This window comes from Alternaria rosae, assembly GCF_020736505.1.
Source record: "Alternaria rosae strain MPI-PUGE-AT-0040 chromosome Unknown BKA58scaffold_1, whole genome shotgun sequence".
Taxonomy (NCBI): domain Eukaryota; kingdom Fungi; phylum Ascomycota; class Dothideomycetes; order Pleosporales; family Pleosporaceae; genus Alternaria; species Alternaria rosae.
The window spans coordinates 2,153,111-2,166,440 of NW_025763570.1; the positions used below are offsets into that span (position 1 = coordinate 2,153,111).

Consider the following 13,330-nt stretch of genomic DNA (forward strand, 5'->3'; position numbering starts at 1 on the left):
AACAAAGCAGATTATCATCGGTTGGCATACTATACATAATCGGGCCGTTGTACACACGGGATGGAGTGGAGTGGGGGTGCTACCCACTTGTTAACATGCGGCTGTAATTGCTGCGAGTCGCGCAAAACGAGATGACGATGTGACGCGATTTAATTAGGGCTAGTCATGCAAAGTGAGGTGTGTTTGCGATCGATCGATCGAGTTGAGGAGGCGTTTTGGTGGTGAGGGAGGTTGTCAGTTGGTCGCGAAAGTCGTGCGCAGAGTAAAGAACGAAGTCACTGACGGAAGGAGACGAGATATGTGTGTGCAAGTCTAAGAATATGATTTTTTGATCTATATCCTCTCAACAAGCAGAATAGATGCAAGTGTCTACCTAGTCTCCGCACAAATGCGCCGACTCCATGTCTTCCATTCCTTTCTCATAACATAACGTGGTATCCCATAAACATTCCCGAAACTACACATATCGAACATCTGATGTGTATGCGCTTACTCAACGCCCTTGTTCCTCAGAGCAAGAGGGCTCTGACTGAAGATCTGAGCACCGTCCTTAAGACGACGCTCCTCGTTCTTGCGGCCGTTGACGAAGTCGGGGTGGTTGAGGGTAAGCTCAACAGCACCGTTGACAACGTGGTCGACAGCCTCTACACCCAACATGAACGAGTGGTCCTGGTTACCGACCTCGTAGCGCCATGAACCGAAGCGGCCACGCGACAGAATGTCCTTGGCCTGGAGAGCAGGGAGAAGCTTGGTGAGAACACCTTCACGCTCGAGAGAGGGAGTGGGGTATCCATGGTCGAAGCGGCGGTGGTAGGTGGAGACGATTTCGTCATCCGACTTGATCATCTCGGTGTTGATGAGACCCTGAATGCAGTCCTTGAGCATGTTCTTCTCATCGACGGGCTTCATGCTGGACTCGGAAACCTCCAACATGATGGACCAGTATGGGCCCTCCTTGGCCTCAGTGGAGCTGGGCTTGGAGCCATCTGCCATCTGCTGAGTGGCGAGCTTGACGTCCTTCTGGGGCTGGTTGTATGGCGAGTAGTTGGAGAAGATGGTGGCGCGGTAGAATGGGCAGTCATCCTCGGGGAAGTACAGCCAGCACTTGTCACCAATGCGCTCTGGTCGCTCGCCGCGGAGACCAACACCAATAACGTGGGTGGTGGAGTAGAAGAGACCCTTGCTGAGATCGATGAGCTCCTTGTCGCCCATGAACTCGACGAGCTGATCGACAGCCATGGTGTTGACCAGCTTCTTGTAGTTGACAACTGTTCCGTCGCCGAGGTGTACCTTGTGGCCGTCGGCATCAACCTTGGTGACCTTGCCGTGGTCACCGTATCTTGTCTTGGAGTCTGGCAGTGTCTTTGCGACGGCCTTCCAGATACCACCGGTACCGTCTCGTGCGGGGAAGCGGAAGGTGGCGTTGGGGCCCCAGTTTCCTGCGGTCTTGTTGTGGATGATGTTGTTGATGACACCCTTGACGTTGGGGGCGGCGACACGCTCTCCGAGCCACTGGCACTGCATCTTGGTGGTGGGTACAGCCCAGACCTTGAAGTTGTAGGGGCGCATGAAGAGGTCAGCAATGCCGACACCCATCTGGCGCATAATCCACTCGTCGAAGTCCTTGGGCTTGGTGTTTGCCACGCGAGCCTCGAGTGCGGCGTCAATCAAGCCGTCGACACACTTGGCCTGGTCGTCCTTGTCCAAGATGGACAGGTTGTTCTGGAATGGGTAGGGGACCCAGTTGCGCTTGCAGCGGACGTAGGACACACGCTCGTGGGTGAACCAGTCGTCATCGTTGGGGAGGGCCTCGTCGATGCAGTCGTCGAAGTACTTGTAGTGGGAGAAGATGACATGGCCACCAACGTCGTAGAGCTGGGGGAGATGTTAGAGGGGGTCGGTCAATTGGCGGTGGGGATACTCACGAAGCCCTCTGGAGTGACGTCGGTCGAAGCCAGACCACCAGGTGTCTCATTGGAGTCGACAATCAGCCATGAGGGGCCATCCTGTTGTTGTTAGCATCTGCCCCGCCACTTGGACTCTGTGATGAGCATACAATCTGGTGGAGGCGCTTTGCTGCTCCAAGACCAGTCGGACCAGCACCGATAACGAGCACGTCGACCGAACTATGGCATTGTCAGCTCGTGCTCAGAAGGATGCAATGTGGGTGGGCAGGCGGTGAACATACATTTCTTCCTTGGCGGATCCCATCTTGCCCTGTAGTATTTCCTGAAAACTCGGAACGCGCTTCAAAGTCTGGCGGGCGTAGTTGAGCATGTACTCTATGGGCGAGCAGCACTTGTAGTTATAGAGAGGGTGTGGAGCAGAGGCCAAACACTTGGGGCGTGGTGGAGGAATATAGCTGGCGATAAACTAAGGACGCCAAGGGCGATGCTGCGTTAAGTGGGTCCAGGGTAACAGAGGGCCAGCCGCCGAAGGACTCGCCTGGGGAGAGCTTGGAGGCTTCAGACGGCCGCGCTGCAACGGCGAGAAAAGGGGCAGGCCGCCATGGGGACCGGCGATCTGGCTGGACATGGCTGCTCGTGGGCGCGTTGATTGGTGCCGGTCTGCTGCTTCACCACTCGTGCGTGCAACATGTTCATTGCCCATGGCCTCGAGGGCCGTGATAGTTGCGTTGCCCGTGTGTCACCATGGCCTCTGCACGTTCCCGCGGGTGGAGCCTCAATCTGGCTGGTTGCAGCACATGGTGAAGCTTGACCGACTCTATCTCTGGGGGACTACAGCCTCAGATCAACGACGCATCGACTTGGTGTCGTGCTAGTGCCACGGTGCAACGACGCCTGTGTGCGAAGTAATCTGCATACCCCTAACGGTGCGCCTCGCCCTGCTCTCCAACGACACGGCACAGCTCCTGCAATGTAAACCGCTTGCGCGTGGCAGCAGAGAGAGTGCGCGATGTGCATGAAGCTGTCACTTTTCTACATATATGTGGGACCGGTGTCTTCGGCGCCTCTCTGCAGGGTGCCAGTACGCGTACACACCTACACAAGCAAATGCAAGAGGCGGCTCAAAATTTCGGGGCCATTGACGGGAGCCCTCGCCGCTGTGGTCGATTGCGCGTCCACTCAGGGCTCCACAGCAGATCAGTTTCACCTCATCGAGCATTTGCAAAATCCCGCGCGGCTCCTGGCAAATCTTCATCTGGCCTCATATCAGCTCTAGTACATAGTCGGCCGTTGCCCAGTGATAGCACGCCTAAACCAGAACCCCCCCTGTGCACCGGCTCTAGAAGGTCGTCTGGCTGATTCCCGCTCCGCCCCTCCCCTTCCCTAGCGCAGTCGAGGTATTAGTACCGTCACATTCACAAGTGCTCTCAACACTTCTCGTCGCTCTTTATCTCCTCATTGCTCCAGCGCTGTTACAGCTGCTTCGTGTTGCTTGTGCCACGCTTGTCCCCTTGACGCGCAACACCCGCCATCAGTCAGCAGCGCTAGTCCACTGCTACTGCAACCTTGCAACTTGCATTCTCCAGCACCGCAACCACCTCCTTTGACCTTCACTCAACACCCTTACCGTCCCTCGTTAGCCACCACCCGCAGCCATGTCAGACGAGAAGATGAGATCCTCGGTCGAGGCCTCGCGCGACACAGCCCTGCCTGTGCTGCCGACGGTCAACCCAGATGCGCAGAAGCCAGCCCCCGAGGCGCCATCCTTCCATCCTGCAGTATACATTGCGTACGTTGGCTCAATGCTACCCCCAGCGACATGCACTGACGGCCTTGCAGAACATGGATCTCCCTCAGTTCCAGCACAATCGTCTTCAACAAGTACATCTTAGATACAGCCAAGTTCCGTACGTGTACTTCTACTCCGCCGCAACACCGCATCCTAACACACCGACAGACTACCCCATCTTCCTCACAACATGGCATTTGATCTTTGCGACCGTCATGACCCAGATCCTCGCCCGCTTCACCACCGTCCTCGACTCTAGGAAAAAGGTGCCCATGACCGGACGCGTATACCTGCGAGCCATTGTCCCCATCGGTATCTTCTTCAGTATGAGCTTGATCTGCGGTAACCAGGCATATCTGTACCTGAGTGTGGCTTTCATTCAGATGCTCAAGGTACGTCACGCATGAACATGGATTCGTGGCAGCTACTGACCTCAACAGGCTACTATGCCCGTCGCTGTCCTCATCACCACCTGGAGTCTCGGAGTTGCGCCTGTCAACCTCAAGACCCTCGGAAACGTCTCCTTCATCGTTATCGGTGTAGTCATTGCCTCGCTGGGAGAGATCAAGTTCGTCATGATCGGCTTCCTCTTCCAAGCCGCTGGTATCGTCTTTGAGGCTGTCCGTCTGGTCATGGTCCAGCGCCTTCTCAGCGGTGCCGACTTCAAAATGGACCCGCTCGTCTCCCTCTACTACTACGCTCCTGCTTGCGCCTTCATCAACGGTGTTATTCTCATGTTCACTGAGCTTCCCAAGATGTCCATGGCTGACATCGACCGCGTCGGTTTGATCACTCTGCTGGCCAATGCATCCGTTGCTTTCTTGCTCAACGTCTCCGTCGTCTTCTTGGTACGTCGTCCTCTTTCACACTTGAAGAACATGTACTTACAATCTCCAGATCGGCAAGACCTCCTCGCTCGTCCTTACCCTTTCAGGTGTACTCAAGGATATCCTCCTCGTCTTTGCGTCCATGTTCCTCTTCAAGGACCCCGTCTCTCCTCTCCAGGCTTTCGGTTACGCCATCGCGCTTGGCGGTCTCGTCTACTACAAGCTCGGCGGAGAGAAGCTGAAGGAGTACCTCGGCCAGGGCAGCATGAAGTGGCAGGAATTTGGCCACACCCGCCCGGTTCTCCGCAAGTTGATGGTCTTCGCCGCCGTCATCATTGGCATGTTCCTCGTCCTTGGCTCTCTCGGACCCCGCTACGCCCCCGACTCGACCAACCAGGTCTACAACGGCATCGGCAAGCTCATCGGCGACAAGGCCGTATGAAGAACTGGTTCCTTCTAAAATCGGTCTTGGCCATTTTCTAGCTGGGAGTAGGCCTACTTGCATTACGCTGGTCTACCTTGATTTCCCTTCCCCCTTGTCGTTTTATCTTTAGCTTGGAGCGGGCTTGGAGTGTACGGTGATCGGTGTTTATACGCATAGACGAGCAGGAGCTTTCATGCCGACGGAGCCTTCTTTGATGCTTTTTGTGGTTTGGTACGCGACTGGTGTCGATCGCATGTCAGGGAGCAATGACAGGGAATGATTAAGTAACATGTTTTTGGCACATAGATCTTGCAGGCATTCGCAGAAACTGCAAGCGAAAGTATATACTTGAGCTATATAATAGTAATGCTTGCCATGTGAGCATCCTATTTAATTCTGCTTTTACTTGTGACGTACATGGCAGCGAACTTTCGTCGGCAAGGTATGCAGAGCAGATGTTGTAAGCTGAAACGCTATCATTTGTAGGACAAGTTCACGGGTATGCATAACGAACATTGAATGTCAAATTCTGATCGTCGAAGTGTGAGGTGCATGCGCCGTCTTCGCGCCTGCCCAGTGGAGTTTTGAAGTTCTCGCTACGCACGGGCCACACCACGCCAAGCTGCCCTTTCCTGCCAAATTCGAATCGCGAACTTCAGCTTTCTCCCTCAGTCGTTACTAACCCACAGCACAACACGCTCAAAATCAGTCAAGATGGGAATCGACCTCGACCGCCACCATGTTCGAGACGGGCACCGCAGTACGTGATCCCCCGTCGAGTCGGCGCAGCAATGCGCTGGCGTTAGCTGTCTTTTAGACGCAACATGAAGCCTTCGAAGGAGAGAGATTGACGAGTATACAGAGGTCCCTAAGTCCACCAACCCCTACGTCAGGCTGTTGGTGCGCCTTTACAAGTTCCTGGCTCGTAAGTACTTCATTTTCAAATGCGCACATTGTTTGTGCTAACAGCGGACAGGCCGTACCGATGCCAACTTCAACAAGACCGTTCTGCGACGCCTCATGATGTCGAAGACCAACCGCCCCGTAAGACGACTGATCGCATGCACTGTAGAACAGCGTCACTAACACAGCACAGCCGGTCTCCGTTTCCAAGATCGTCGCGAACGCCGCCAACAAGCACTCCGCCAAGGAGCACGCCGGCAAGACCGTCGTTGTTGTACGTTAAGCAATACGCATAGCGAAGATCAATGGCTAACATACCGTCAGGTCGGCACCGTCACTGACGACAACCGCATGCTCGAGGTCCCCAAGCTCTCCGTTGCGGCTCTCCGCTTCACCGCCTCTGCCCGCGCCCGCATCGAGAAGGCCGGTGGTGAGTGCCTCACCATCGACGAGGTCGCTACCCGCTTCCCCACCGGATCCAACACCCTCCTCCTCCGTGGACCCAAGAACGCCCGTGAGGCCTTCAAGCATTTCGGCTTTGGTCCCCACACCCACAAGAAGCCTTACGTCGAGAGCAAGGGCCGCAAGTTCGAGCGTGCCCGTGGACGCAGAAGGTCGCGTGGTTTCAAGGTTTAAGCGTGTGCTGCTGCACTCTTGGTTTCTCTGGGTTGGCGTGGTCATGGTCATGGGAATTCTTACGAGGCGCGCTTCATGACTGGCAAAGGCTCTTCGAAAGCCTGCAAAAAGATACTCAATGCTCAACATGAAATGAAAGCATACAAATGGGCTCTTCCGAGCTCATGGTTAAATCATGAACAACCATCTTCTTCATCAACGTGCATGTCATCTCTATTCAATTACCAGCTTGAGCATTCGCAATTTTCACATGCAGGACAATTTGCCCGTAACAGGAAATGCTGTATAGGAACGCTGAACGACGAAGTTTTTCGCGTGCTAAATTTTCTGCGGCTCCCCCACATTCAGCCAACCAGCGCTAGCCAAACTAAACAACCCGACGTAATGCCCCGACTAGTCACTGCAGCACTTGAATGACTTGACATCAACAACAACACTGGCAAAATGGTCGACAGTCGGAAAGTAGGCGTACTAGGCGGCGGCCAACTTGGTCGGATGCTGATCGAAGCCGCCAACCGATTGAATGTTCAAGTCAACGTCCTGGACGTCGGGGCATCTCCAGCAAAGCAGATATCAGCGCACGACGGCCATATCGAGGGATCTTTCAAAGATGCAGCGGCTGTAAAGAAACTCGCAGAATCATCCGATGTCGTCACTGTCGAGATCGAACATGTCGATACCCACATGCTAGAAGAGGTAGCGGGCCAGGTCGTGGTTGAACCCAGCTGGAAGACACTACGGACCATCAAAGATAAGTACGCCCAGAAGCAGTACCTGAAAGAGCATGGAGTGGATGTCGCAGATAGCATCGATCTCGAAGGAAAGGGTGTTGCTGGATTGAAGGAAGTAGGTTCGTCATATGGCTATCCGTTCATGCTCAAGAGTAAGACAGAGGCGTATGACGGTAAAGGAAACTTTGTGGTGAAGACTGAGGCGGATGTTGATGCAGCATTCGAGGCCTTGGGGAAGAGGCCGCTGTATGCAGAGCGTTGGGCGGACTTCAGGATGGAGCTTGCAGTCATGGTTGTCAAGACAAAGGACGGTGTACTCACATTCCCCACTGTCGAGACTGTTCACGAGGACAGTATCTGCAAGCTCACATATGCACCACCCAGGAACGTAGCAGAGGAAGCTGCGCAACGAGCCCAGGAGCTCGCCAAGAAGGCTATCGGTGCTTTCGAAGGCAAGGGTGTGTTCGGTGTTGAGATGTTCTTGCTCAAGGACGACAGTCTACTCATCAACGAGATCGCACCTCGTCCGCACAACTCTGGACATTACACCATCGAAGCCTGCCCCATCTCACAATACGACGCGCATCTCCGAGCCATCCTTGACCTACCCATCTCCCAGTCTAGCCTCCGCCTCCGCGAGCCCTCCATCATGCTGAACATCCTTGGCGGCAAGGCGCCAGACTCCCACGTCCAAGTCGCGAAGAGGGCTCTTGAGTCACCAAACGCCTCAATTCACCTCTACGGTAAAGGCGATGCACGTCCCGGACGCAAGATGGGCCACATCACCATTACAGCCCCCACACTCGCAGCCGCCGAACGCGAGGTCCAGCCCCTCATCGACTTTGTCGACGCCCAAAAGGGCAAGACCGTCGAATCACGCAGCTCAGAAACATCGAAAGAAGAGCCTCTCGTCGCCGTAATCATGGGCTCAGATTCGGATCTCCCCGTCCTCCGCGCCGGTCTCGAGATCCTCACTAAGCTGCAAATCCCATTCACTACGCGCATCACCAGCGCCCACCGGACCCCCGACTGGCTCCGCGAGTTTTCCAAGACCGCTTCTCAGACGTCTTTGAAAGTCATCATTGGCGCTGCGGGTGGTGCCGCCCATCTGCCCGGTATGTGTGCGTCGTGGACCACACTTCCCGTTATCGGTCTGCCTGTCAAGGCGAGTGTGATGGATGGCTGGGACAGTCTTGTTAGTATGACTCAGATGCCGCGTGGCGAGCCTGTTGCCACTGTTGGTATCAATAACTCGACGAATGCTGCGCTACTTGCTGTGCGTATCCTTGGTGCGGAGGATAAGACGATCCGTGAGAGGTTGAGGGTTTGGATGGAGGGCAATGAGAAGGAGGTTATGCGCAAGGACAAGGCACTGCTGGAGGATGGGTGGGAGGCTTATCTTAAGGGTATGGGAAAATAGATGGGGATTGGGAGGTGACGGGATGATGGGCCCACGGAATACAGGATCTGTCAGGCAACGTTGGTTAGTGAGATGTGCAGGTAGTAGAACATCTAACTTTGGCCGGAGATGTTTCATTGGTCTATGACTCCGTTGAATGCGATCAACATGCAGTGCTACTGAAAACTTTTGATTTCGACGCCCATTACGAGGATGATCACCACCACCATTGTTCACGCCAGCCCTAGCAACGGCCCCTTCTTAGCACAACACATAAGATCAACCCTGACTCTTTTGATTGCTCCCTTCGCGAAATTGGCTCCAACTGCGTGATGTCATCCACTTTAGCCGTTCTCCACTCTCACAAGGACTTGGTGTTGCATCCAACGTTTTCCAGAAACGTGTTGACATCCTGTAATGGTTTTAAAAGACACCGCTAGACCACGGCCATGGTTGTTGTACGCCATCGTTTTAGTAAAATGATTTTTGGGTGTGCGGATAAGAGAGGAAAGAGGAAAGAGAGTCGCGTGCGTTTTATAGTCGAAGGATGGGAAAGGAGAGATCACATGGCTTGCCCTTCCATATGTTTTGAACAGCTTCCATTGCTCTTCACATGGCGGTTCTGATCGAGCATTTTCAAAGACTGGCTGAGCCAAGAGCAGAGACGAGGAGAGAACGATATCTTGTCCAACCGAACCATTTTCAGAGTACAAAGCTTCCACAACTTGCCTGGTGGGACATGACAGAGTTGGTAGGTGATTTTGGAAGTCGGATAGGACTCGTGAACATGCCATGAACATCAAGATGGGAGGAGGCGGGGAAAAGAGGAAAGCCATGTAGGCGCCGAGTCCGTGTTTTGGTGAAGGAAGAAGGAAGTGTGTTGGATAGGAAGAGAGAAGGTAGAAAAAGAAGAGGCGGCTTTATATGCGTCCAGAGTCATTCGGAGGGCGCACTCATCGCGGGGCATCTGGTACGTTTTGAACGAGGAAGCACAATCTTTCCATGTTGAAGTCTTCCAATGCTTTTTGAATGTCGCCGTACGTGTTCGAAACCGGCACGCGGGGTTATCCTTCCCATGGGTAGCGAATCCGTGAGAATACAGGAGCACATACGACCTCCGCCGCGGTTTTGGAAAAAGAGAGAAAACGCCGGCATAGCGATTTCATCGTCATGATATAGGAAACTGTGATGCAAGTTTGATATGATAGAAGGAGGAAAGGGATAGCAGAGCGGAGATATTTATGTATACTTCTTCCGAGGCGGACGAAGACATCAGTGGGTTCTCGGTAGTTTTTGACGACTCACGTCCTGCTCACATTCAAGCATCATTTCCACTTCAATTGCACATTTTTCCTTGAATGATATGTAGCATCGAGTTCCAGGCGATCGCGCCATGTTTTGTATTGTCTCAAGATACTTGAGAGGCTCAGGAGGAGAGGTTCTCATAAACCGATGAGCAGTACGATTTTCGTGACACAGCAAAAGTCTGGGTAGCTATGCGATTTTGGAAGTAAGTGGAGAAGACAGGCAGCGCGCTCTCATACGTTAGTTGGCTTGTAAGTTTGAAAATCTGTACAAGACAAGTAGTGTGTAAAAAGTAAGACAAAGCGAAAGAGTGGGAGTTTACGAAGTCTCGTGGAAGTAGTGTAAAATCGTTGATGAAGGAGGCAGCTCGTGTTCCATATCGCCCATCGATCTCCAGTACCTGGTTTTCGGTGACATCTTTTGGAGAGGCGAATGATGTGCAGCGTACGAGCTTCGAGAACACGAGTCTTGGTTTTGTCATTTTAGGGGACTCGAAATTCAGTGTAGATAGGCCGATTTTGGAGATGGCCACTGAACAAAGAAAAGAAAGACTGACATCGTGGTGGTGCGGTCGGACATGTGAGATACGTCCAAGAGCCCATTTGGTAAGAGCATTACCTTGTCGCTGTTGTTTTGCTGCAGCGACATTGACACAGAATTATCTGGTTCTGACGGATATTCCATGTTGAAGCGTTGGTGCGCGATAGAGGTCTCAATGTAATAGCCCGATATGTGAACGCCAATGTTGGTTGCAGTTGTGTCCATAAAGTTGGTGTAATAGAGATCAGAGTGGATGCGCTGAGTAGCGGTGCGGAGTACTTGACGTGGAAGGGGAGCACTTGTTTCAACTCCTGGTGCTGTTGGTGCACTGTTGGTGCTTAAGGTGACTGTTCTCGTTTCATTGAGATGTTCCTGTAGCGACTCTTGTAGCTACCATGTGCCCATGATAGAGCCTCTTCTTCCACACCCTTTGAAATTGTGGCCTTGCGAGCCTGATAAGTTATTGACAATTGCCGTAGCGATCTCGATTACCGAAGAGCATACACATAACTACCTATATACCACTTGAAGCCATCACAAGAGCCAGCTGTTCCATAGATCATCTCCAACTAAAAGTCAGCGAATGCCCACCCTCTCGCTCCCGTATCCGCTGCTCCAGTAGCCTGCGGTAGTACTCGGCTCCTTCCATCGTGCGGGTTCCATCGTCCTCTGGATCAAGGTGGTCAAATTAGTGAAGGTGGTTCACATTGTGGGGAGCGAGTTCCATGTGTTTGAGACGTGGGAATATATTAGTGTGATAACCGATCTTGAATTGCGGCAGTTGATCAACGCTTTGACTCTCAGTGGAATCAGGAAAGTTATATGTCCAGTCCCACAAGGCTACGTTAGATACACAGAGGGATTGAATGTTTCGTAGCAACGCGTGTTCCGAGACCCAATGAAACTGCCAGCATCGTTGGATCTTGAAAGTGATGAGGGCGAAGATCAGCAACCGTGTCTCCGCGTGGATCTGTCTCGGGGTCGCTGGTAATCGAAGGGCAACATCTTTTGCGGGGGTGCCATCATCATTCGTCGGGATCCCACGGGGCTTTGATCTTGCTCTGTTCCAGAGAAGGCGATGTCTGATTGTTACATTGGCGCAACTCATGGAGTCTTCCCAAATCTGGAGTCGAAGTTCGGCTGGTAAGCGTAGCAGAGGCCAAACAGATGCGTTGCGTTGTGAGCTGATCCGTTGGTAATGCCCGACCGCAGTGAGTTGCTATCTTACATTGCTAGCTTGTCTTCCGGCACAGGCGCCAGAATAGTCTGTTCATCTTCTTGATACAAATGAGACGATGGGTTCTCTGGCCGTGGGCGCATTTGGTTTTCGTCGGGCATCGTCTTTCCGTGCCTTTGGTGTTCGCGAGCGTCAGTCTGCAGGCGTCAGTGTCGCCTGGTATGGAAGTTGCTATTTCGCGAAAGAGTAGATCTCGATTAGTATTGGGGGTTGGGAGTAGAGATCTTGATATTTTTAAGTGTAAGTTGAGTGAGATGGAAACCTCAAGTATAAATCGTATGCTAGCCTCCAAGAAGTGTACTTTGGTTAAGATTTTCGAACGTTTGCTGCGAACTAAGGTTGGGAACCGATTGAAGCCAAGGCTTACAATTAATACGTCCACGGGTGGGTGTATCTGTGTGATACTCTAGGCTTCTTCCCCGGCAGTCGCCTATTTGTTATCTTCTTCTCTGGGATTCGCCTGTGTATCTTCCTCTTCATCTGTGTCCTCATCACTCTTGCTTATATAAACAACCATTCCATTTAGCGCATTCCCATGCTTTTCAAACTCTCTTAGCGCCACCTTTTCCCTACCCTCTATCCACTTCTTGCCCACCTGATTGCACTCCTCTAACCGCTCTTTCTTCTCTTTTGTTTGCGCATACACACTATAATCGTCCAGAATCTCGTTGCCTACGTACAGCACCGGGTCTTTCGATTTAAGGAAAGTCGGTAGAAGAAGGAACCAATCCACGAAGGGCGAGTAGACGAAGGAGTGGGACGTGATATGGACCTGGAGATCGGAGTCGAGGACAGTGATGGAGAGGTGCGATAGGAATTCGATGTCAAGGTTTGTAAAGGCTGGGTCTTGGGCGAAACACTGGATTTTGGTATCCTTGTTCTCGGCATTGACTACTTTGTAATCAGTTCGTGCACACGCAGCGGATAGAGACGATGACATACGCTGCCCGACTACGTCAACAAACAGTACAAGCTGCCACATGCTCCTCCACCGATGTGCCCAGTCCCTACTGAAACTGCCAATCCCTATGCATACCGCCTCTTCAACACCCCATTTGCTATCAGCACTCTTCTCCACAATATCTTTAACTTGCTGAGCAAGCAGCGTATCCTCCCAGCGCTCTTGCAGCAGGCGAAAGTCCTCCAGTAATTTCTCCGCCGTCAACCCCTCCACAATCCTCGTAGGAAAAGACCCAGCATCCGCTTCCTTCTTACCTTTTCCATCAAGCGAAACACTCGCCAAACCATGAGTAATGACAGTCCACCCATCATCACTCTGTACCTCCTTCCTCTTGACTCGGCCTCTTCCTTTCTTACTCATACCTTCTTACTACCTCTTCACACACCAATCTTTGTTCTGTCTTGGCAAAATAAAACCCAAGCGCATGTTCCCTTCACCTCAAGCGCAGCGAAAACTCACAATGACGTACACTGTACAGAAAAGGTGCACCGATCGTCGCGTCGTTGACTTAAGGTGCGGCTTGCATGGGCGCGTAAAAAAGGCGTGGCCAAAGTGTCGAGGGCGATGACGGGAAGGACCACCTAGGCGCGTAGAAAATCATCGTGAGAGGCCAGGGTTTGGTTGGGTTTTAGTGGGGAAAGGGAGGCTCGGAACGGGATTTCCGAGGCGGA

The 13,330-nt window shown here is 52.7% G+C and overlaps 6 protein-coding genes across 6 annotated transcripts; 3 read left to right on the forward strand and 3 right to left on the reverse strand.

The window, feature by feature from the left end:
- Position 1: 1 nt before the first annotated feature.
- Positions 2–2,382, reverse strand: BKA58DRAFT_13444 (UDP-galactopyranose mutase-like protein). The gene is made up of 4 exons (XM_046164454.1): positions 2,189–2,382; positions 2,057–2,126; positions 1,926–2,006; positions 2–1,875 (listed from the first exon to the last, which is right to left on the reverse strand). Exons 1-4 carry the CDS (start codon positions 2,275–2,277, stop codon positions 490–492), a joined length of 1,626 nt encoding a protein of 541 aa, XP_046030978.1. The 5' UTR covers positions 2,278–2,382; the 3' UTR covers positions 2–489.
- A 767-nt stretch (positions 2,383–3,149) lies between these two features.
- On the forward strand, positions 3,150–5,332 carry BKA58DRAFT_372728 (triose-phosphate transporter family-domain-containing protein). Its single transcript, XM_046169158.1, has 5 exons — positions 3,150–3,696; positions 3,747–3,814; positions 3,865–4,088; positions 4,137–4,544; positions 4,594–5,332. Exons 1-5 carry the CDS (start codon positions 3,563–3,565, stop codon positions 4,963–4,965), a joined length of 1,206 nt encoding a protein of 401 aa, XP_046030979.1. The 5' UTR covers positions 3,150–3,562; the 3' UTR covers positions 4,966–5,332.
- Positions 5,333–5,619: 287 nt separating this feature from the next.
- On the forward strand, positions 5,620–6,666 carry BKA58DRAFT_372734 (ribosomal protein L18e/L15P). Its single transcript, XM_046169159.1, has 5 exons — positions 5,620–5,707; positions 5,810–5,872; positions 5,924–5,991; positions 6,044–6,124; positions 6,175–6,666. Exons 1-5 carry the CDS (start codon positions 5,662–5,664, stop codon positions 6,484–6,486), a joined length of 570 nt encoding a protein of 189 aa, XP_046030980.1. The 5' UTR covers positions 5,620–5,661; the 3' UTR covers positions 6,487–6,666.
- Positions 6,667–6,744: 78 nt separating this feature from the next.
- On the forward strand, positions 6,745–8,920 carry BKA58DRAFT_372738 (uncharacterized protein). Its single transcript, XM_046169160.1, has one exon. The coding sequence runs from the start codon at positions 6,931–6,933 to the stop codon at positions 8,635–8,637; it is 1,707 nt and encodes a 568-aa protein (XP_046030981.1). The 5' UTR covers positions 6,745–6,930; the 3' UTR covers positions 8,638–8,920.
- A 2,126-nt stretch (positions 8,921–11,046) lies between these two features.
- BKA58DRAFT_13634 (uncharacterized protein) lies at positions 11,047–11,963 on the reverse strand. The gene is made up of 2 exons (XM_046164491.1): positions 11,690–11,963; positions 11,047–11,645 (listed from the first exon to the last, which is right to left on the reverse strand). The coding sequence occupies exons 1-2, from the start codon at positions 11,797–11,799 to the stop codon at positions 11,150–11,152; spliced, it is 606 nt and encodes a 201-aa protein (XP_046030982.1). The 5' UTR covers positions 11,800–11,963; the 3' UTR covers positions 11,047–11,149.
- On the reverse strand, positions 11,964–13,129 carry BKA58DRAFT_13633 (uncharacterized protein). Its single transcript, XM_046164490.1, has 2 exons — positions 12,641–13,129; positions 11,964–12,589 (listed from the first exon to the last, which is right to left on the reverse strand). The coding sequence occupies exons 1-2, from the start codon at positions 13,017–13,019 to the stop codon at positions 12,129–12,131; spliced, it is 840 nt and encodes a 279-aa protein (XP_046030983.1). The 5' UTR covers positions 13,020–13,129; the 3' UTR covers positions 11,964–12,128.
- Positions 13,130–13,330: the final 201 nt, after the last annotated feature.